This window comes from Phalacrocorax aristotelis, chromosome 1 (assembly GCF_949628215.1).
Source record: "Phalacrocorax aristotelis chromosome 1, bGulAri2.1, whole genome shotgun sequence".
Classification (NCBI taxonomy): Eukaryota; Metazoa; Chordata; class Aves; order Suliformes; family Phalacrocoracidae; genus Phalacrocorax; species Phalacrocorax aristotelis.
The window spans coordinates 94,232,515-94,254,558 of NC_134276.1; the positions used below are offsets into that span (position 1 = coordinate 94,232,515).

At 40.8% G+C, this 22,044-nt stretch overlaps 1 protein-coding gene across 1 annotated transcript; it reads left to right on the top strand.

The window, feature by feature from the left end:
- Window positions 1-251: 251 nt before the first annotated feature.
- On the top strand, window positions 252-20,626 carry CYBB (cytochrome b-245 beta chain). Its single transcript, XM_075097972.1, has 13 exons — window positions 252-367; window positions 3,198-3,293; window positions 4,675-4,785; window positions 8,578-8,662; window positions 9,920-10,065; window positions 10,868-11,058; window positions 14,732-14,861; window positions 15,343-15,435; window positions 16,879-17,132; window positions 17,424-17,586; window positions 18,407-18,553; window positions 19,638-19,762; window positions 20,456-20,626. The coding sequence occupies exons 1-13, from the start codon at window positions 323-325 to the stop codon at window positions 20,580-20,582; spliced, it is 1,713 nt and encodes a 570-aa protein (XP_074954073.1). The 5' UTR covers window positions 252-322; the 3' UTR covers window positions 20,583-20,626.
- Window positions 20,627-22,044: the final 1,418 nt, after the last annotated feature.

Genomic DNA, 22,044 nt, shown 5'->3' on the forward strand with positions numbered 1-22,044 from the left:
TCAGCATTGAGAGTGGCATAAAGTAGCAATACATTTTTTTAGCCCAAAACCTGACCAGTTATGTTACTTATTTTATCCTCTGTATCACAAGGAAAAAATAGTCTATTTCAGCAGTTTATATATATTTAAAGTTATGTGTAAAGGTGGTAGAAACATGTCTGAAACAGAACTAGGGACATGATTCAATGGTTAACTTATTTCCTAAATGAATGAGAAAGGAAACAGGTTGCTGCAAGATTCTGCTCTCACTTCCTTATGTGAGAAGACATAGACGCTGTCCCAGAAAGAACGGGGCCATTGTGCACGCTTGTCTCAAGCAATCATGGGTAACTGGGTGGAAAATGAAGGACTGTCCATCTTCGTTGTTGTAAGTACAATCTTTATTGTGATTTGCCTCTAGTGAAAAGTTCTACAGAGAGTTGTACTAAGCAGTACTTCACTGTACCAGTGAAGGTCACATCTGGTTATTCAGAAACTAAGGCAGCAAGTGCAGTGAAAAGCTTCAAGAGAATCATTTTTAAGGAGCTCTGTCTGTTATCTCGATTGCTGTAGGCTTCATTGTCAACTGAGAAATTATCGTATGTTAACTTTCATTTGCTTTCTTTGAAATATGTAAGTACCTGGGGTTTTTTGGATGCAACAGTGACTAAAAGAAAACAAATAACAGTACATCTCATTTAACCATGTGTGCTTCAACAGAGAAAGCAATTACAACAGCAAGCCTTTCTTGCACTTTTATAGGCAAAAGTGGATGTAACTGGCAGCATTTGTATTAGTCAGATTACAGAATTTGGAGCAGAGATTCATGAATCCTGCATTAAGACAACTAGTATTTGAACTGAGTTTGTAGGCAACTTGCATAGAATAGCTGTGAAAGTAGGTTAAATCCATTCTGAGCAAGACTTAGAAGTACCCAAAATCCCAGACACATTTAAAAGTGCTAAAGAGTAAGGCAGGGCAGTCCTCCTTGGAGAAAACTTGGTCAGAAGTTAGTATTTCAGTGTTTTCTTTTTTTCACTTCACAGTGTGGTACAAGAGCTATAGGTGTACAATTTTATACAGATATAAATATAAATAATGCATAATAAAGAATACTACTAATAAATAATGATATATAAATTAAAATATATACAGTAATACATATTACAAAATGTAATAACAATTAAGGAATTGTTGCAAACCGTGATTAGTATATGTAAGTACTGAGAGGAAGAAAGAGAAGGGATAGAACTTCCATATTTGTGCTGACTGAAACATGAACATTGTTATTCAGAAAGGTATTTCTGCTGCTATGAACAATCGATACTTACATATTACCTTTACATTGTAGATATGTAGCTCTGGTTTAGCAACATAACCCTGGCACTTCAGTGCTTTAGAAAGGAGCAACTGTGTTTGCTGTCACCTTCAGTGAATTGAGGAAATTGAAGCTGCCAGGAGGTGAATTCTGGCATATTTTTTCCCACCAGTACTGAAAAATTAAAAGAATTAAGTGAGAGACCCTTATTTTGTTCAAATCAGGAATTTGTTTTTAGAGTCTCAGAGCTGTAACAAGGTCAGCTAATAGGGAAGGAAACCAAAAAAGTCACTGACAAAGAAACCAGCTAAAAGGACAGTTCACTGGAAACCTTACCAAAGTGTTCTGCACTGTCCTCTGCAGCTTTGCTGCACACTGACTAGGTACAGGGTTATCCAGTGCTCGATAGAAATGGGATAACCACAATTTCTACTGATTTACCCCAGCAAAACAGAACCATGACAGCCTTAACCCCAGCCAATGCTGCCTTCACTGGCCCTAGCTAAAGAGCATGGATGGCTGCCAATTCTGCAACTCAACCCAAGTTGCCAGAGGGTGTCACAGTGTTTTTCAGAAGGTCCATGTTCCATATGGGTCAACACCAAGAACTGTGAGAGACCATCAAGAATCATGCCAAACTTCTTGGTCATGCTGTCAGGCTCTGGTACATGACAGTGGCACACTCTCACTTTAAATACATATCCTAAGCATTTAATCCCAAGGTGAGCTTAGTTTTTTAATGTTTTGGGGATTTCCCATACACTGCCTTACTCTGATGGAAATCCCTTCATTTCCCTGTATTTATGCCACAAGAGTAAGATATTTTCAAGATCTAGACAAATCCCAAGTTTTTTACAGAGTCAGCTGGGCCAAAGAACTAGCAAAACGTATGGGTTAGGAGGAGTGAGAGACCGTAATGTCACAGTTTTTGGCATCCTTAACTTATAACCAGAGACTGGGTTTTCTCCCAGTTCTCAGACTCTCTGTCCTCTGTTTTCATGCACCACCTAGTATATACACTTAGGCTGAGGGTGCACTTGTACAGCTTGGTTTCACTATGGGGTATGAAATCAGCCAACCAGCTCCAGAAGGGCAAATGGCCAGATCCACTATGATTTCTGTGGCTGGGCAGGCTTGTAGCTGCCTTATATAGCTTTGAGAAGGACTAATAAATTCTCTTTCCCTAAAGAACCTGCACAGTAGGATATGCAAGTGTGAGAGAATACTGCAGTACAGCTACGAAGAAGTCCAGTGTTGGGTAGCCTAAACACTACCGAAGTGCCTGTGTTGAATATTTCTTGCAGGCTGATTTCATACCGTCAGAAAATATTAGGCCTTAGGTGTAATTTAGGTCATCTGTATTTAGATCTCAAGCTTCTTGGTCCTAAGTTTTCCTATTACATAGGTTAATATGTCTGAGGAACCACCATTTGGAAGAGGCCCTAACCTTTAATGATGTTTGGAGATTCAACTAGACTCACAGACTTAGCTAAACACCTGTAATATGATGGTCCTTATAGAATCAGAGAATCATTTGGTTTGGAAAAGGCCTTTAAGATCATTGAGTCCAACCAAAAGCCTAGCACTGCCAAGTCCATCACTAAACCACGTCCCTCGGTGCCACATCTAGATGTCTAAACCCTTTGAGCTATGCAAAAGTTTCAGCTACTCATTGCTCTGTTTTGGTTTACTGCCACTGCTGTACTCCTCTGTGCACACAAGAGCCCATTTCCACCAGAAAAATTTCTGTCACCCCTGCTGAACCCTTCCTACCCTGCAGTATGCCTCTCTGTGCAAATAGGAGCACAAGGAACTAATTTACCGTTATCTGAACTGTGCAAATTCAGATGTATGATCTCTAACAACAAACTGTAAGATTTCCTGTTCGTTTCTCTTTCAGCTTGTGTGGCTGGGGTTAAATGTCTTCCTCTTTTGGTGGTACTATCTTGTCTACGATGTCCCACCAAAATTCTTCTACACTAGAGTACTCCTCGGCGTAAGTACAAAGCATGTATTATCTTAGCATTTGATTGAGCAACAGGTTCATGTTGTGGTTAAAAGTCAGGTGCAAGCAGATAACTGAATGCAGGCAGATGCCCAGTATTTCTGAACAGAAAGCTGGTAAGCAAAATAGAGAGAACCCATTCTAAAGATGTTTTCTGGTAACTATTATGCTTCTGGTAATTAAAGTGAACGTGCATTGTGGCTGCTTTATTAAGCAAAAAAATTAATAAAATATTGCCATTGAACTATTGTGCAATCATTTCCCCATGCAATTATTTTTCATAGGATGAATAGTTTACAACACTATTAGTTCTGAAGAGCAATCATCATTCACATATTCATCAAGTGTGTGAGTAGTAGTCAAGTAGTGAAGTGATCCTGAGCCCTGGGCTATTCAATATAACTCAACTGGTTAATGCAGCGTTATGCGTCCTACCATAAACTTGCTTCCAAAGCTACCATGGGTCATGACCAATTGACAGAGAAAATTCATTTGTTCACGTATTTTAAAAGCCTGATGACAGGCATAAAAATCAGTGTAAGCTTCAAATTACAGAACGTGGCACTTTGTAAAAGGTTTGCAAAGCCATGGTTTAATTCAACAAAGCATGAAATCCCATTCTGCACATGGATTCATATCTGTGGATCAAATTCTGTCCTTTGCAATCATGGTGCAGTTGCCTTTGAAGTCACAGAGAGCTGTGCTTGGATAACTAGGTCTCAGAGTAACCCCAAGTCAGTTACCATGATTTGAAACCTGAAAGGGTCCCAATCAAGGCAAGAAGAACATGTTTGTCCGTCAGCATGTTTGGATTAATATAGTCATTATTCCCTCCTTTCAAACAGTCTTGTCAAACTCTGAAATCATTCAGGATGTTAAGAGCAATGTTAAGGAAACATATTCCTAAAAGATGAGGCAACAAATTTCCCTAGACTGCCTTTACTGACAACAGAGAACATAAACCCACTTCCCTCATAAGCCCTCCTTCTGTCTACCATAACCCCACAGCCAACCAAAACCACGGCAGTGAGACTTTCTTTACAGCCTTGGGACAGTAAACTCTACTAATGGCTTAGACTTGTATCTGTGCTTGGCCATTGATTGTCAGACACAACAGGAAACTTTTTGTACAACCATATTATTACAAAACTGGAAATAGAAGGTGTCTATCCGAAGGCATGTGTTCTGTCTGCATACATGCCTCTGACTTGGCCAAAGCATGACTACTTTAAAATGTGAACGTTGTTAATTAACTCTAGATCTCACATTCATGAAAAGTTGTGATCTAATGCATAAATAAAATCTGTGCCTATCCATGTCCTGGATAATGTTGTAGGTAAGTCATTTAATAATGGCATCTCTCCAATTACAGCGTGCTTTGGCTCTGGCGAGGGCTCCTGCAGCTTGTCTGAATTTCAACTGCATGCTGATTCTGCTGCCAGTATGTCGAAACTTGCTCTCCTTCCTCAGAGGATCAAGTGCGGTAAGATGAAGAAAGAATTTCAACATTTATGAAAGATAATAACACAAACAGCCTTGCAAATATACCGAGAAACTTCGTCCAAGTTCCCCAAATACACTGTACTTTGGGGATGTCCTCTTTTAAGAAGTAGATAAGCCTGGAGTTTTGCTATGAGCAAGACTAGGGTCTATATGCCAATGGGGTATCCAGTGCTCTGTTGAGAGGTTTAGCCTTGAATTAGCCTCCTTTGCGTCTCCCCTTTTTTCTTGCTTCGGGGCATCAAGATGCCCTGGATGCAAAGTCCTTCTTCTGGCTGGGCAGCAGCCGCAGGTGGCGCTTACACACATTTGCCTTGTTTGCCACTGATACAATCTGCATTTATAACAGGAGAAATTACCCCACATCTTCTGTCTTTGCAAGTTCAGTTCTTAAAGTAAACGTAGTCTTTTACAGACTTTCAGAATGGGGCTTTTTTTTCAGCTGGTTCACATATTACATTCTTTCTTGGCCCAGTTGCATTTCCATCTCAGGATGAAATAGTTCGCAGGCCTTTTGACCATTTCTAGCTCCCAAATGCAAATGTTATATACAGCACTGACGAATCACCACTTAGAAAAGGACAACTGATTCTAGGTGACTGCTGTATCCCACTGCTGAAATCTAGATCTCGGGCTGTTACAGCAGAAATACTGCAGACAATGCATTCCATGGTGCAGTGAAAAGCGACATTCTCCTCAAGCTCATGAACTGTCCTTCCAAATATGTAGTGATTCTTCCTTTCTTTCTAGCCTTTTTAATATACACATGGTCAAGACCACCAGCTCATAGAAGTTGGTTTTCATCTGTAAATCTAGTATAAATTCTTTCATGCAAATGAGACAGCCTGCGGGAGCTGAAAGAGCAGAGCAAAAGAGGAAGCAATAATTTAGATGCAGTGTTTCAAGAGTCCTTCATGGGGAAAGAGAGTGGGATACAAAGCAATAAGAAAACAATCAGAGACAACCCAGGCTGTACATCCATCAGTGTGGCTGTTTGTCACACACAAATGAGATGTGTCTGCCACATTAAGCTCCTGCCTGTTTAAGGCATAACCCTTAGAAATACAAAGTCAGAACTACCCATAACAGGCTTTCAGTCTTGTGATGTACCCCTTCAGATTCTGGGATGCTACAGAAGCAGACAGACGTACACCACCCCCCCACCCCCACCCCCCACCCCCACCCCACCCCCCGGTATGTAAAAGATAAAAGAATAGTAAGTAAAACTGTAGGGTTAAATTTGTTCTTCCCCTGCCCTAAGAAAGATCAACTAGTATCTGCCAAAATTCAGAGCTGACTCCCCAGGCTGCAGAACTCAATAAGGAACATAAATTTAGTAAGAATTAATGTCACCATTGGATGAATGCAACTGGAAAAGATTGATGAGCTCATTGTCTTACAAGGCCTTCATGAGGTCTGAAATAGATTCCATGAGGGTCAGGCTGAAAGGTTGGGCAGAGGTCTTCTGACGTCAAAGCAATGGAAGAGCTGAAGACACTTGGAGACATTACTGGAAGGCTAAACACTGATTCCAATGGCTGAGAATTGTACTCCAGCTGTGACTTGGTACTACTTGTCCTGAATTGCTCATCTCCTAACATCTATAGCTTAACTTTTCTGACATCAGGATCTTGATGAAGCTGTCCCTCTTACCTCAGCAGACAAGCTAAAGAATAAGTCCATCTGCCCTGGGCACTGTGATAGAGTCACTCAGGCTACACGCGGTTTGCAAGTGAGAGCCATGCAGAGAGCTACAGCTCCATTTCTGCTGCCTGCCTGCAGCTCACTGTCTTGCTGGCAGTGCTAGGCTGTATGAGGAAGCGAAGGGCTCTAGGGATGAGCAGGGAGGGGAGGGAGGCACATAAAATAGGACTGTCAGACAGTCGGTGTTTGTTTAACTTCAGTTGCTTTTTGCAGTAAAGCTCTACCTCAGGAAGAAGGTAATTTTATGTCTTAAGCAAAATATGCACAGCCCAGTGTGTCAGTGGTAGTGTCAGGACTGGGGTGGTCTTAGTGCAGCAGAACAGTTGCTTATGCTTGTTCTGCTGTTGCATCTAATTAGCTATGCTCTGCAAGTAACACCTGTGAGGATCCCTTAAGAAAAATCAGGATTTTTAAATGTCAAATAACTTATTGAAAGGACAGTGACCTTTCCAACAGCGATGTCACTGGGGTTAAGGTGAGGGGAGAATCAATCCCACTGTGCAATAGGAAAGTGCTGGAAACTCTTGCCCTTTACATCCTGCCACCCAGAAATCATATGCTACAAAGTTATTTGTTATTAATTAACAGAACAGCTGTGTTGTCTTTGCCTTTTATTGCTGTGTTCATCATTGTTGTTAATAAGCCTCACTACTGAACCTAGCTAGAGCGTTTTGCCATTGCTTGGCCTTCTGCTACTTAAGCAGAAATATCAAGTGGTTTTTTCATGGCAGTCAAGCAGGGTTGGCACTTCCTCACCATGCTACAGCTTATTCTACAATCTTTTTAATTGCGTCTCAAGATAGATGGTACAGAGAAGGCCAAATTTCTCCTGGCTGTTGTTATAACTTACTGAAGTCATTGCAATAGCCCCAGAGTGTTAGAGTTTGCTCTTTAATCAACGTCACAGCTGGAGAATAAACAAAGAAGAGAACTGTTTCCTCTTCATCTCTTTATCTGTACAGTTAATACTCATGGGATATTTGGAAATGGACTGGTATGGAAGAGTAAGGCCACTGCTGGTGTATCTCCACTGAGTAAAGAACAAATCAGAAATTAAATTGTTCTGGTGTTTCATCAGCCATTCTTGTTTCACTCCTGGGTGGTTGGGATGATTAACGCCACTCTATTAGCTGGGAAGATACATTACCTTACCCTGATACCTACAAAACTAATGTCCAGCAAACACTTGGGAGAGCATTTTGGTCTCTCTTACTTTGTGGCATGAAACATCTACATCGTTCTTGTGAGAAAATATTTTTGTTAGTTTGCATAGTATTTTCTTCCCTTTGCCAGTCAGCAAAAGCAATATAAAGATACAATACAGGATAATCATGATTTCTACTGTGTGGAGACAGCAAATGCTAGCTTCACAGGAACTTAAAGTTTTAGGAAAACTCCCACTGACTACAGCACTATTTAGATGGGGACTGTTAGGAACCCTTCATCATTTTTAATGAAAATATCGTTCTGTTTTTCTTAAGAACCAACTTCTTCCGTTTGTATCAACAGAGACTTTTTATTTCTATTTCTCTTTGGGTAACTCCAGCAACAAGTTCTAAGTGAATGCCCAGCAAGTACACCCAGTATTTTAGGGAAGGAATCACTTCCTACTACTGACTATAAGAGACTAGCACGTTTGGGGTTGGAGGTCCCTGAGACAGTTACACCCAAACTTTACAGTCCAGTGTGAACAACAACAGGATCCTGATGCTAGGTGGCAACTTGGGACCCTACCAAAGCAGTCACTCTGCCATGGCAGACTGTGATCTCTCCTGTTTATAACATGTAATTTAACACAGTTAAGATATATACTTTTGTCATACCAGATGTTAAGTTTTTTCCTCACTTTCAAATGCTTTGTTTCAGTGGGACATATTAAAACATAATCTGTTATTGCTGTATTCTGAAGTATGGGGGGAAATATTTTTGTCTATATTTAGGAATTCTATGTTTTTACTAGCAGTGCCACCAACTGTTGCACTCCGGTCCTCTGTTTTTGTCCTTGCATTTAAATAAGTATGCATAGACATCACAAATAGTCTTCAAATACTTTTTTTCTTCAAACCCAAAGTGCTGCTCTACCCGTGTCAGGCGACAGCTGGACAGGAACCTCACCTTTCACAAAATGGTGGCATGGATGATCGCCCTTCATACTGGTTGGTACTCAAATGTTTCTTTGTTTATTGCTTTCTCATGCATTTTACATAGAATCCAGGTGGGATTCAACTTCTCAAGGATATGGATAGAGACTTGATTTCAGTAACCCAAAGAAGTCAGCGTGTGCCAAGGCTTAAATCAGTTTCCAAATATTATTCTGCAACTGGCAGAGAGCAAAAGATAAATAAGAAAGAATACGTTTCCCTTGCACCATTGGCACCATTTATGACACTTAATAAAGGGTGTTTTGTAATGCTTTGAGAACCAGATATGCTGGCTTTAATTCTTGTTCAGACTTATTTCTTAGCTGGCATGTCTGAAACAAATAATGGAAATTATGAAAGAAAATTATATAAAAAGCTTGGACAGGCCACTGAAATGTCTTTGTATTTTATCTCTCATTTCCTAAACTAAGGATTTTATATCTTTGGGGATTTTTTTCATCAAATTTGTCACTTCTCAATGCAAGTACTTTACAAATCATATATCCTAGAACAGTCTTCATATCAGTAGATTCCTGGGGCTGAGTAGGTTCCCTTTCTGAGCTGTGGCTGAAATCTCACCACCACTTCATAGAAAAGGGAACAGGGTGATGCAGTTAACATAAGGCCACAGAGGTGGTCTTCAGCAGTGATGGATTGTTCAGGGGTGTGAGATCTGTACCCATCAGGCCCTGTTTTGAAGGTAAGTGTCTGGTGTAACAGAAGGGGAAAAATTTTCAAGTGTTGTATGGCTTACACCTGCAATAATGTGTAGTAGAAGTAGAGTGAAACACCCCAGCTCTACTGGGTTCAGGGACACGTCCAGCTCATGAAGAACATTACTAGCATTGATTAGCAATACAGCAGAACAAAGCAGCACTAGCAAATGTGACACCAAAGAGATCCAGATTCACTTCTTGGCTCTTCTACAGAGATCCTGGATGATCCCGACAAATAATTTAAGCCATCCCATGCTTCAGTTTCCCATGCATTAGGGTACTACTACTTGAATTGTTGAAAGCCCCTGTTGAGCAAAGACGTGCTGGAAACCTCCCTTCGCTTCTTTCCTGCCACCACCCAAAAAGATGTAAACAGTAGGTGGTAAAGCTTTAACAGTACAACATGTCAGTGATCTGAAATTGTGCTGAAGAGGGTGAGAGTGGCAAAGGTCTCAAGCTGCAGTCGACAAATGTTACAAAGTTTCAAATATTACCCAAAGCCACTGAGTACTTGTCCTGTGCTTAACCCTGATTAGTCCTTTCCTGTCACTCCTAGCAATTCACACCATTGCACACTTATTCAACGTGGAGTGGAGTGTGCAAGCCCGTTCTGAAAAGCAAGGAAGTCTGGCAGGTGTGCTTTCTAGCCTTGGTGATAAACCGAAGGAAAGCTATATCAACTTTTACAGAGGAACTATTGGGGTAAGTGACATTAGGCTGTGAAGAGTCGTTATTACATTTGTTTAGATGATCATATAAGACTGTTTGAGCAGAGTGCCAGTTTCTGGTGTGCACAATCTGGGTTTGGGCCACCTTGGAGCAAAAGCTTGTATAATTAGTTCTTCTATATTTGACAGTAATATTGTTGCCAAATTTTGGCAGTACTTCGAACTTTTTCACCTGAGGATTTCAAAGTAGCTTTAAAACATTATGTAAAAACGAATACCCTGTAAAGCAGTCTTCTGACTAAGGTAGACATTGCATGCAGAAACATACACAGAAATCAATGCAAAAGTTTTTAACTTGGGCTGCTTAAGCTCTGTTTAAAAAACCCCCAAATAAGGAACTTCCCCATTCGTCAGAAGCACCGAGCATCCGATCTCTGTATCAGTTACGAGACCCACAGCTGCACAACACCGCTGAAAACAAGAACTTTCATTTAGCTCCCTAAATATGGATGCAGGGCTCCACCTCTTAACAACAGAGCTGTGCAAATGTGTTCACCTTCCTCAAGCCCTTACTGCTCAGCTGTGGCGGTGTAAGACACAATGTCCAGTGTGTGAATCGGTGCAAAACCCTTTCTCACTACTTACGCTTATGTTAGTAAAGGTAAACCTGCAGTGCAACAAAAATGGAGTGGGATTTTTGCATTGTTGACATAAATATTCACAGAGGATGACTTAAAGACTTTCAGTGAGGTAAGGGATTTGGCGAGTGAGATAGACTGACGGCTCTGCTTTGATGCAACAACTTCCTTAGACCAATGTGTGCAATTATTTCACAGAATCCTGTGGGGGGCCTGTATGTGGCTTTCACGTACTTGGCTGGTCTTACTGGTGTTATCATCACGCTGGCCCTCATACTAATCATCACATCGTCCACCAAAACCATCCGAAGGTCATATTTCGAAGTATTTTGGTACACCCACCATCTCTTTGTCATCTTCTTTATTGGCCTTGTCATTCATGGTGCTGGGTGAGTATTCACACTTATCACACAGTATGTGATAACTATTGTATCTTAATGTAAACCTTTCTACACACATAAGAATGGGGACTTAAGTCACTAAGCAGCAGTTATTCTTGATGGTAGTGATGGGCCAGTACAGACTCTGAGAGCCAAAGGCTCTCACTATACACTCAACAAGCTACTCACATGCATGAGGCTTTATAAGACTCTGGCATTCTCAAGCTCACTCGTACTCAACTTCATCTGATATTCTAACTGGAAAGCTCTTTTCCAAGGTTCCTGTTTCTAATTGTTAATTTATCTTTCTCTCCTAAAAGGAATTGAATCACACACATGCATGTAAGGAGACCTCAGCATAAAAATGATACAGAGTCTAGGATTTTTTTTGTCAATAAAAACTATAATAACACAGATTTATCTTTCAGACTTGGATGAACTGTTAATATCAGCAGCATCTCAGAATAGATTTTCAGCTGTTGCAGCTCAAATATAGGCAACTGTAAGTTGTTGTAACTTCCAAATGACAAACATCTTTTTCCACTGTTGGCTCATTCCATACCTTCTTCTGAAATAGCTGAAAAGCTAAATGAAACCATTTCAGCGTTATGCAAACACAATTTTAGCACGTAGAAAAATGAACTTTAGTTCCACTTTAGAAAACTGCAGAACAGATGCATAAAGAAAAAAAAAGACTGAAGTATCCAAGTCCCATTTCAGAGTTCATAATTATACTATATTGTCCATTTTAAAGGAAATTCTAGGTGCACTAGAAAGTGTGCTTTAAAAATACCCAGCAAAAATGAGTATTCAAAAACACTTCCTCTCAGGCCAGTAGTACCAGAAAAAAGACAGAAATGAGAGTATAACAGGAAGAACAAAAATAGAAGGCAGATGAGAATTGCCACCAACATATTTGTCCATTCCAACTTCCAAAACAAGAAGGAGAGAGTTTGAGCAAAACCTGTTGAAGGAAAAGAACAAGTGGTTCATGTTTCCTGCAGGAAATACATAATTACTGACAAAATGTCCAAACTTGCCAGTAGTTACTACACAATTCTATCAGAAAGCAAGTGTTGCTCTTTCTAGAGGCCAGTGAGGAGCATCTATTTCATAAAAGTTGACTTTTTATTTACTTGGATGTTCAGTATACTTCCACCATTTTAACTGCACTGTACTGAAAAGACAAGAGGTCGGGCAGCAGTGGGGTTGAATGCAGTTGTCAGAGAAGTTCAGCTATCCTTTGGAAGGAGATAAACACAGGAATATTATTATCTGTAGAGGGACGGATGCTTTCTGGCTGTGAAATCAGTGGCCTCACGTTATTTGTCTTTAAAGGCAAGAATGACATTTTGAGTTTAGAGAGAGTACTAATACACTAAAAAATATTGGACAGGCTTTTTACACTCAAGGAAGGCCTCTCAGGTGTACAAAAATGGATATTATGGAATAAGTAAGATCTGACAGCCTTGAAGTAACATGTTACAGAGAGGCATAGGTGCCAGTTTATCTGAGACAGCAGGCATATATATGTCATACATATATATACACACATACATATATGTATATATAGAAAACTGAACCAATGATAATTAGTAGATTCGAAGGGTCTGTTACAAGCTGTTACAGCACTTTTACAGGACTGATTTTTTTTTTGTGCATGAGCTATGTGTCACAGACAAATGTCCCAAACTTCTCATCATAGTAGGTGTAAAGAGGACAGAGATTCAGATCACCCTGCCTGGAAAGCTAAAGTAAAACTTTCAGCCGAAAAAGAAGTAATTAGAAGGCTACACTACTGAAAGCTTAATTAGAGTACTGGATGAGCATCTATGCTAAGTAATAAGGAAAAATAAGTCTTTTCTTTCTCTTGGACAGGGTACTGGCATTGTCAAACCTTGAGTGGAGCACAGGGCAAGGCAAAAACCCCCAGGCCCACTTTCCCTTAAGAAATGGGGTGAGGAGTGGCAGGAAATGGGCTCCTCCTGTTCCCGTAACTCATCCCAGAGGGCGGCTCAGCTGAACCCATGGTCACTAGTGGGGAAGTAAACTGCAACTGCTGATGTTCCTGCAAATTGCAACTCGTGATGCTCCTGGGACGGTGTCATTCCTTCCCTTTATTTTGCAGGCAGGATATTAATCAAACCTTTAATGAGGAAGTTGTTAATTAGTAACGTTTATGAGCGGTGCAATCTTTTAACTTTCAAGAGGCTTTCTAATAATCCTCTGATAAATCTGTTGCTTAAAGCTAGGCATATATACAACTTAGATACCACGTTTGTTTGAAACATCAGAAACATAGTCTAGTTCACAGAAACTGAGCTAGACAAGCAGAAAGAGAAGTCATGGGAAGAAGATATCAACAGAATCATATTGACGTAAAACTGAACAGCCTGATCAGAATCAGACCATTTCTAGGGAAAATCAGCAGATCTTAATGTGAATTTCTCTATTGTGACTCTCATCCTACTAATTACCATCATTTTTGGGACCCTCACACACCTCTGAGGTTGACAGAACTCCAGTCAGAGGCAGGAAATAGTGAACAAGATCAGAATATATTTTTCCCACTCCAAACTGAAACAGTCTTTCAGCACTAGCTCTGTTACTGGAAATACAGCTGAACCGGAACAGTCAGGCTTCTCTATAATAAAAGAAACAACAACAAAAAACCCTAACCAAGAAGGATATAGAGGCCAGACCATCAAATGACATGAGTTGGTATAGCTAGCATAGCTGCTTTGCAACAGAAGCATCTGTGTTTACTCACACCAACAGAAAAACTACTCCAACAGCTTTAGAATCATAGAATCATTAAGGTTGGAAAAGACCTCTAGGATCATCAAGTCCAACTGTCAACCCAACACCACCACGTCTCCTAAACCATCCCCTGCAGTGCCATGTCTACATGTCTTTTAAATACCTCCAGAGATGGCGATTCTACCACCTCTCTGGGCAGCCTGTTCCAATACCTGACCGCTCTTTCAGTGAAGAAATTTTTTCCTAATACCCAATCTAAACCTCCCCTGACGCAGCTTGAGGCCATTTCCTCTCGTTCTATCACTAGCAACTTGGGAAAAGAGACTAACACCCACCTCACTGCAACCTCCTTTCAGGTAGTTGTAGAGAGCAATAAGGCCTCCCTTCAGCCTCTTCTCCAGACTAAACAACCCAAGCTCCCTCAACCGCTCCTCATAAGACCTGCTCTCCAGACACTTCACCAGCTTCGTTGCCCTTCTTTGGAACAGAAGGGTCAAAGGAAGAATGTATGTTGGAAAGGGCTCTCTGGATTTCTAAGATAAACAGAAATAATTTCTGTACTCGTCACTAGGAAATGGATCACCTTGCCCACTCCAGGTTTTGTTTCTATGAAGAAAAAGGTAGGATAAATCTGAAAAGAATGAAGCTTTCCTATTGTGACCACTTCTTGGAAATGGTAGTGGACATACCTCTCAGATCCTTGCCTGATCTTGTAGTCAATATTGTCTCCTACAAACATTCCTCCCAATTTTAGGCATTTTAGTAGCAATTTTGTGGGTTTATTAGAGCAGTGAAACTCTATCAAAGCTGTAGAACAGCAGAAGTCCACAACTCCACACAGAGTAGCACATAAATGGAATAATGATGGGGGAAAAATACCTTCATTTTCATTTTGTTGCCTTAATGATTTTTTTTTATCCAGGCGTATTGTACGGGGACAGACAGCTGAGAGTCTGGCTGAACATAATCCAGAGATATGCTACAAGAACTTCACTCACTGGGGAAAGAAGGGGGCTTGCCCAATCCCCCAGTTTTCAGGGAATCCTCCTATGGTAAGAACAGTTGTGTTGAGTCTAAGTCCAATTTAAAGCATTTACAGTTTGCTCTTTTTGTTCAATAACACATGCACTTGCTGCAGAAAATCAGCTGCATAACCCCCAGTGCTCTTCAGTGGCAGCTTTCTTTACTTAAAGCTATAGATTTTGACACAGTGGATTATAAGCAGACCTGAGTCTGTACATTCAGAGCTTTACTCCACATTTCTCTTAGTTACCTTAATGTTTAGACAGAGACAAAATCACTTATGGGAAAATACCTTGCTTTAACTCTAGTAACAACTAAAACCCAGCTGCAGCTCTCAATAGAGAAAGAAATTCCCTCTCTGACCAGAAGTAATTTTGAAGGTGCCACATATCTGGTTGATAAGGAGCCTATATTACTTGAATTTCACGGCTGCTCATAGCATTTCCAGGACTCAGTTTAATCTAAGTCGCCATCTTCATCATCTGACTTCTCATTTTATTCTGCTTGCAGACATGGAAGTGGGTAGTAGGTCCCATGTTTCTGTACCTGTGTGAGAGGTTGGTGCGGTTTTGGAGGTCACAGCAGAAGGTTGTTATTACAAAGGTATGTGTTGATGCTATGCTTAACACTGGGCAAAACATTACCAATTTTCCCAGAAGGTGCAGCAAAGGCAATGGCTCCCACACGACAGACAAAGTTATCAGTGAAAGGCCTCTCAGGAATGTCCTGACTGCTATAATGGAAAAATAATGCCAACCTCTAACATCTAAATGTAGCCTGTTTCTAAAAGAGAGCAAGAGGAGGAAGTTAGTTAAGGCACAGGACTGAATCTTAGGAAAGAGATTAATTTTCATTGTACTGACTGAAAAATTCCACAATGTAGAAATTCCACAGCCTTAAGAGTATTTAAGATACAAAATCTTTGTTTTCAAAACTACCCACAAATGTTTAGGAATTCTGATTTTTCAGCAGAACAAATGACTCCTGAAAAGGAGAGTTCAGGAGTTCCTATTTTGTGCAGCCAAAGTTAATACTGTGCTTCCATTCTCCATGGTGTATTGCAGAGATATTAACGCTGGTTCTGAAAGTCTGACAGATAAATTAGCACGGCACTAAGCTCCAACATATAAAAACTGCCCTGGCCTTTCCCAATGTAATATCCTCACATGGCATTGTGCTGCATCTTGTGGACATACCCTGTTCAGGTTGTAGCAGGATTTGAGAGATGACATTAGATCTCTCTATTGTGCCCTGGCATGATGCTGACATGTAGGAAGGCTCCTATATACTAGTGTGCTTTTTGGTAATTTTACCAAAATATCTCTGAGCCATTTCTACACTGTATGTCTATGGCATCTGCTTAGTTCCCTGTTGGCAGAAAATTTATTCCACAATTCTAAACACTATCATTAATATGTTAATAGACAGAGAGACTTGATTCTCCCCCTTGCAAATCTCTTCTGAAAATTGAAAATAACCTTGGCAGACAACTTTAGGATTTAAAAAAAATATCACAGTGACGGCAATACTAGCCTTGCTCCTAGAATATTGCTTCTATTTATTCTTGGCTAAAGATGGGCAGAATGCAAATGCCCATCTTGTACATCCAACCCCGCTATAACATAAAAACATAAGTTTCCAGAGGTACTGTCTATCCAGTTCCCTATCTGTATGATAGCCCTATGGTTTTGCCCCTGTATGTACTATCAAATTCATTAACACTGTGCTCTGTGCCACTGTGTAAGGCGCGTCTGGAATTAACAATGTGCATATAAGATGTGCCAATGTGACCTGTCCCTTTTAGAGTAATTGCAAGCCTGGTGTGAAAAAATACTTCAGCCAAAACTTCAGCATCTTCTGCAGTCTTTCATATGGCTGTCAGGTGCTGTTCATCACTCCCAGTTCTGCTGGGAACAAAGTTTCACCTGCTTTCCTTGCTCACATAGCAGAGGACGATGTTAGTGATAAAGAATATAGATATAGCCACTGAACAGTGAAGACAGACTTTTTCTTTTCCCTTTTTTCCCCTTGCCCCTCTCACTGTAGGTGGTCATTCATCCCTTCAAGACAATTGAGCTCCAGATGATGAAGAAGGGCTTCAAGATGGAGGTCGGGCAATACATTTTTGTGAAATGTCCAGCAGTATCTAGACTGGAATGGCATCCATTTACATTAACTTCTGCTCCAGAAGAGGATTACTTCAGCATTCATGTCCGTATTGTAGGGGACTGGACAGAGGGCTTGTTCAATGCCTGTGGATGTGATAAGCAAGAATTCCAGGAGGCGTGGAAGTTGCCCAAGTACGTACAAAGAGTCTCCATGGTAAAGTCGACCAACACCTATGACAGTCTAAATTTTTCTCAACCAGTTTGGTGGCACCTGTAGTACAATCCTTAACTACTTCCGTCATAGATGTGGGCCTTAGATGGCTCTTTCCAGTTTCCTTCTATCAACCACACGTCTTCTCTTGCTCACTAGTATTCAACCCAAATGTGCATTGTAGCAGACAAATACATAACCTTTTTATTGTTATTTTAAATGGTGCTAATAAATACTCACTATTGATTTATTAAGTGTACATTCAATTTCAGAATAGCTGTGGATGGCCCCTTTGGAACAGCAAGTGAGGATGTATTCAGTTATGAAACTGTTATGCTTGTTGGAGCAGGAATAGGTGTCACCCCCTTTGCGTCTGTGCTCAAGTCTGTCTGGTACAAATACTGCCATGATGCGACCAACTTAAAACTCAAAAAGGTACGTGTCTTCTTTCCCAGAACCCATGTAATTGTTCAAGGGCCAACAGTCCAAATCAAAACAGGCCCAGCAAGGGTGGTCTGGCTCCAGACATGCATGAGTCCTAAAAGGAGAGTCCAGTTACCTCACAAGACTAGCAGGCAGAGAAGCGGGAAGGTCAAAAGCAAAAACATAATGAAAGGAGAAATAGCCTATGAGAAAAATCACACATGCAAATCCTGACTGTGGTACTGGGGATTTCCACGTGCAGTGGAGATGCTGTTCAATCTGCGTGAGAAACATAAAGCCCAAGGCACTAATACAGCAAATATTGCATTCCTTCCCTAAGCACAGAGAGAGCAACTTCACATCATTACTGCTACCATCTTCCTCTCTCCTCCTGCCCCTGGAAACTCCCTCTGCAGAGGTGTGGGGTCACACTCTGCAGTTATAGTCATACTCAGTGAACAGAACTGGTTTTGTTACCTGCTTTAATTTACCTTGCCCGCCAGCAGACAGGGAGATAAGAGTCTACCTCTAAATCATTAATTTATGTCCTAACAAACTGGTTTACAAGGATGTAATTGGAGAACCGAACTAAAAAGGTAACCCACTGGTGAAAGAGAAATAGGAAGATGTTTCCTTGCTCTTGCAGTTACTCATTCTGCCCCACAGCCTTCCCAGCCTCAAAACTGAATAGCTGTGACACCAGCCTACCCGTCTACTGAAGTGGTCAGGGCAATTTCCACAAGAACTCTACAGTCCTCATTCTGTCAGCAGACATAAAACCAGAAACCATAAGTGCGTATATCCCCTGACAACTCACTCTTGTCTCTTTCAGATCTATTTTTACTGGCTTTGTAGGGACACTCATGCCTTTGAATGGTTTGCTGACCTCTTGCAATCTCTGGAGGCTCAAATGCAGGAGAGGAATAACGCAGAGTTTCTCAGCTATAACATCTACCTTACAGGCTGGGATGAATCTCAGGTAACAACACGGTGGGAAATATTGCTTCCATATGCAGTGAGGTTGATGTTAGCATTTTATGTTTTGATAAATGTTCAAATGGTGTTAATCGTGGACCTCTGTCTGGCTCTCAGCGGTTTTAAATGCAGACAGGTATTATCTGTCGTAAGTTACATGGGATCAGCTACTGATGTGCACTCTGACTTCCTTTCTGGTTTACTCTGTGCACTCTGGGAAGCAGTCTTTCTTCACAGCAGCAACCTCATCTGATCATGCAAGTATCTCTAGCAGCATTTGGAACTGGAGAAGCTAATACATGAGGTTTAGGCAACAGCAACTTACCTGTTTCGGGACTCTCATGAGTTCTCTATCTGATCCCATGCACGTAGGTCACTGTAGGGGATACAAAGGAGCTGCTCCTCCATGAGCCATTTTTTAATGTGTGATTAAGACAAGAAAGGTGCTGTAGCTCAGGCTACACACAGGCATCTGTTACCTATGCAATGGAAAAACAGAAAGGAAAGAAGAAAAGTCACACAATTCTTGCTGGGGAGAAAGTTACCTGTAACCTCTTTTGCATATAAAGTGCTTCAGAACTCTGCAAGGCCTCAACTTATGCCCTTAGCCACATCTTCTCCTCTTCCTGACTTTACTTAACTTAGCTGGTCTAGGTGAAAGTTACATGAGGAGGGTGGACAAGACCTCCTCAAATGGATCAAACATTCCAGAGGTCAAACTGGCAGGACTTCATTAAGGTCAAGGGAGTTATATTATTGTATCTGAAGGGAAAGTTTTGTTTTAATTTACAGCTTTGTTTTACAGTTCTTAGACTAAACCAGTTCATTCCAAAAGAAACATAATTAATTGCTGTGTTTAATGCTTCATAGCTTGAAACTCTTGAGGTCGCCCAATCTGGGAAAAAGGGGGAGTTAGACACTGATAGTCAGGACTTTACCAATGTTAGCTTTCCTTGCTAAACACCATAAATTCCACATTCTTGGTTTGGAAATAATTCAGAGTGCATTGACTTTGTTTTTGTTAACAGACCATAATGCTGCAATATCTAACTGTCTTTACACTGTCCTTTGTGTTTCATTCCCCACAGGCCACTCATTTCGTAGTGCATCATGAAGAAGAGAAAGATGTGATTACAGGCCTTAAACAGAAAACCTTGTATGGAAGACCGAACTGGGAAAATGAGTTCAAAACTATTGCGGGGCAGCATCCTGGGTAAACCTGTACAAATCAAACTTCCTCTATCTAAATGCCATAATAGCACAATCTTATTCCTTTGGCTGATAAAGTTTGAGGAGCACTTTTTTCCTGACAATCTCCAAGTAGTTTCTGTCCTTGTTTTAGCCAGGGACATGATCTATGGTCTTGACCAAATTGTTTTAACCTACGATTTTTTAAAAAATCATCCCTTTTTGGTGAGGTACTTCATGGAGTGTCTAATTACTAGCAGAAATTTTAGAAAAAACATACCCCATCATTCCAGCTGAAATAGATAGGAATACCAGGTGATGTCTAAATACCTCCAAAAATACTTTTCACCTCAAAAAACAAATACTGAATATGGATGACCTTTATCTGAGCACCCAAGATTAGTAGGAAAAAAACCAGAACAGTTGCTTTCAAGACTTTGTGAAGCTCTATTTCCTTGATTCCACTGAGGTCGATATACCTGTCTTCACTGAATTCTGCTGAGCTGAGATTTAGCCCACCATTTGTTTTAGAAGCAGCAGTAAGTGCCTTGCAAGTTTTAAGGAGTTACAGGTTTTAAAGGGCAGGTATCTAGTTCCATTTTAGTTCCTGTAATTGAGAAAAAAAACCTTGCACCTACAAAACATAAGATTGATTTACATGAAAAATATCCAGCTGCTCCATGCCTACTTCCTGACCATATTTTCATTTTCTTAACAGCTCCAGAATAGGTGTTTTTCTCTGTGGACCTGAGGGCCTAGCTGACACACTCAACAAGCAGAGCATCAGCAACTCAGAAGCTGACCCACGAGGAGTACACTTCATTTTTAACAAGGAAAATTTCTAACTCCTAAGCACACGGGAGTCATTCAATACAAAGTCTAAAGACTGGATCTCTTCTCCTATTTGGAGTCTGGGAAGGGCAGACCAGCTTCTAATCTCAGCTACACTAACGCAAAGCCCGTTGCTTCTTGGGAATTATTTTGGCGCTGTGGTAGAGTAAAAGAGTCAAGTTTTACCTTAGGGAAATACGCCCTGCCCTCCGCGTGCTGGCAATTTAATGGAAATCTATTTTCTTTGTATTTCTGAGGGGATTTCCTCTCAATTAACTGCCTTTATCCTCCTGTTATTCATAATGACTCCTGAAGGGTCTAGGCAGCCATATGCATTTGGGAGCCAATTCACACTGATAAAGCTTAATGCTATTAAGCAATAAAGCATTCTAGCATAATGCTTGCTATTAGGAGACAGCTTATCCTGGCTACAGCCAGTCCCTGGAATGAGGCGGGGTTAGGGAAGGGTGACTGGGAAAGATTGTTTCTTACAAGAGGAAAACTTCTTTGTGCACCAGCATCTTTCAGATTTCCAAATACAAGCATAAACATCTTGACCAAGAGATAGTGCAGGCAGCTGAAAAGCAGCCATTCCTCTTTAGGAAAATGGAGAACTGGAAAGGAACCACCTGGGTTTCTGAGGGCCATCCCAGCTGCAGGGGGGTGATGGGAACAGAGTCACACCAAGTCCCACACCTGGTACGTGAGCCATTACTCGGCTTCTTCAAACACTCTCAGTTTCACATCTTCAAATTCGTGGTGCAGGGATCCAAACAAGAAGAGGTTTTGTGTTTTCAAGACTGCCATTTCCGATTTTCAAGGCTGAAAAAACTTATTGCTAAATGATTTAATGGGTATTTTCAGAAGCATTCTTAAATGCATACAGTTCTTTAGCACTATTGTTCAGCTGTTCCTCGTTGATGGTGAAACAGGTTTGAGAAAGCAAAGATCACGTGGGCAGTATCTGGAATAGTTTCTGGTGTGTACAAGACACGCATACACAGCACAGGACTTCCGTATATACATTGCAGGTAATAGGTTCTTAAAAAAAAAAAAAAAAAAAGGAACCAAAACTTTTAATACCAGCAGCAGAGAAAAAAAAAGTATTAAAACTAGCAGCATAGAAAAAAAAAGAAAAGAACAAGGGCAAAAATCCACAGTTTAGTATACTATGGGTCTCCTGGTCAGCCTAGTCACCTGCTTACTGCCTTTTAAACTCTGCAGCCAAGCCCTGTGAGATCTACACAGCACGAGACCTTGCTGACAGGTTCTTATAGTCACAGAAGAAAGCAGTGGCCTCCTCCTGCAATTTCGGACAAGTTTGTGTAGACATCTGGTTGCATGTAGCATATTTTACACCTCAACTTGCTGCACAGGATTTGTTCTCCCTTTACATGATTTTTAAATGTTATCCCAGCACTCCATGCTACTTCAGAAGGACAGCTTACCAGTTTGTATTAATTATCAGTTTCTGTG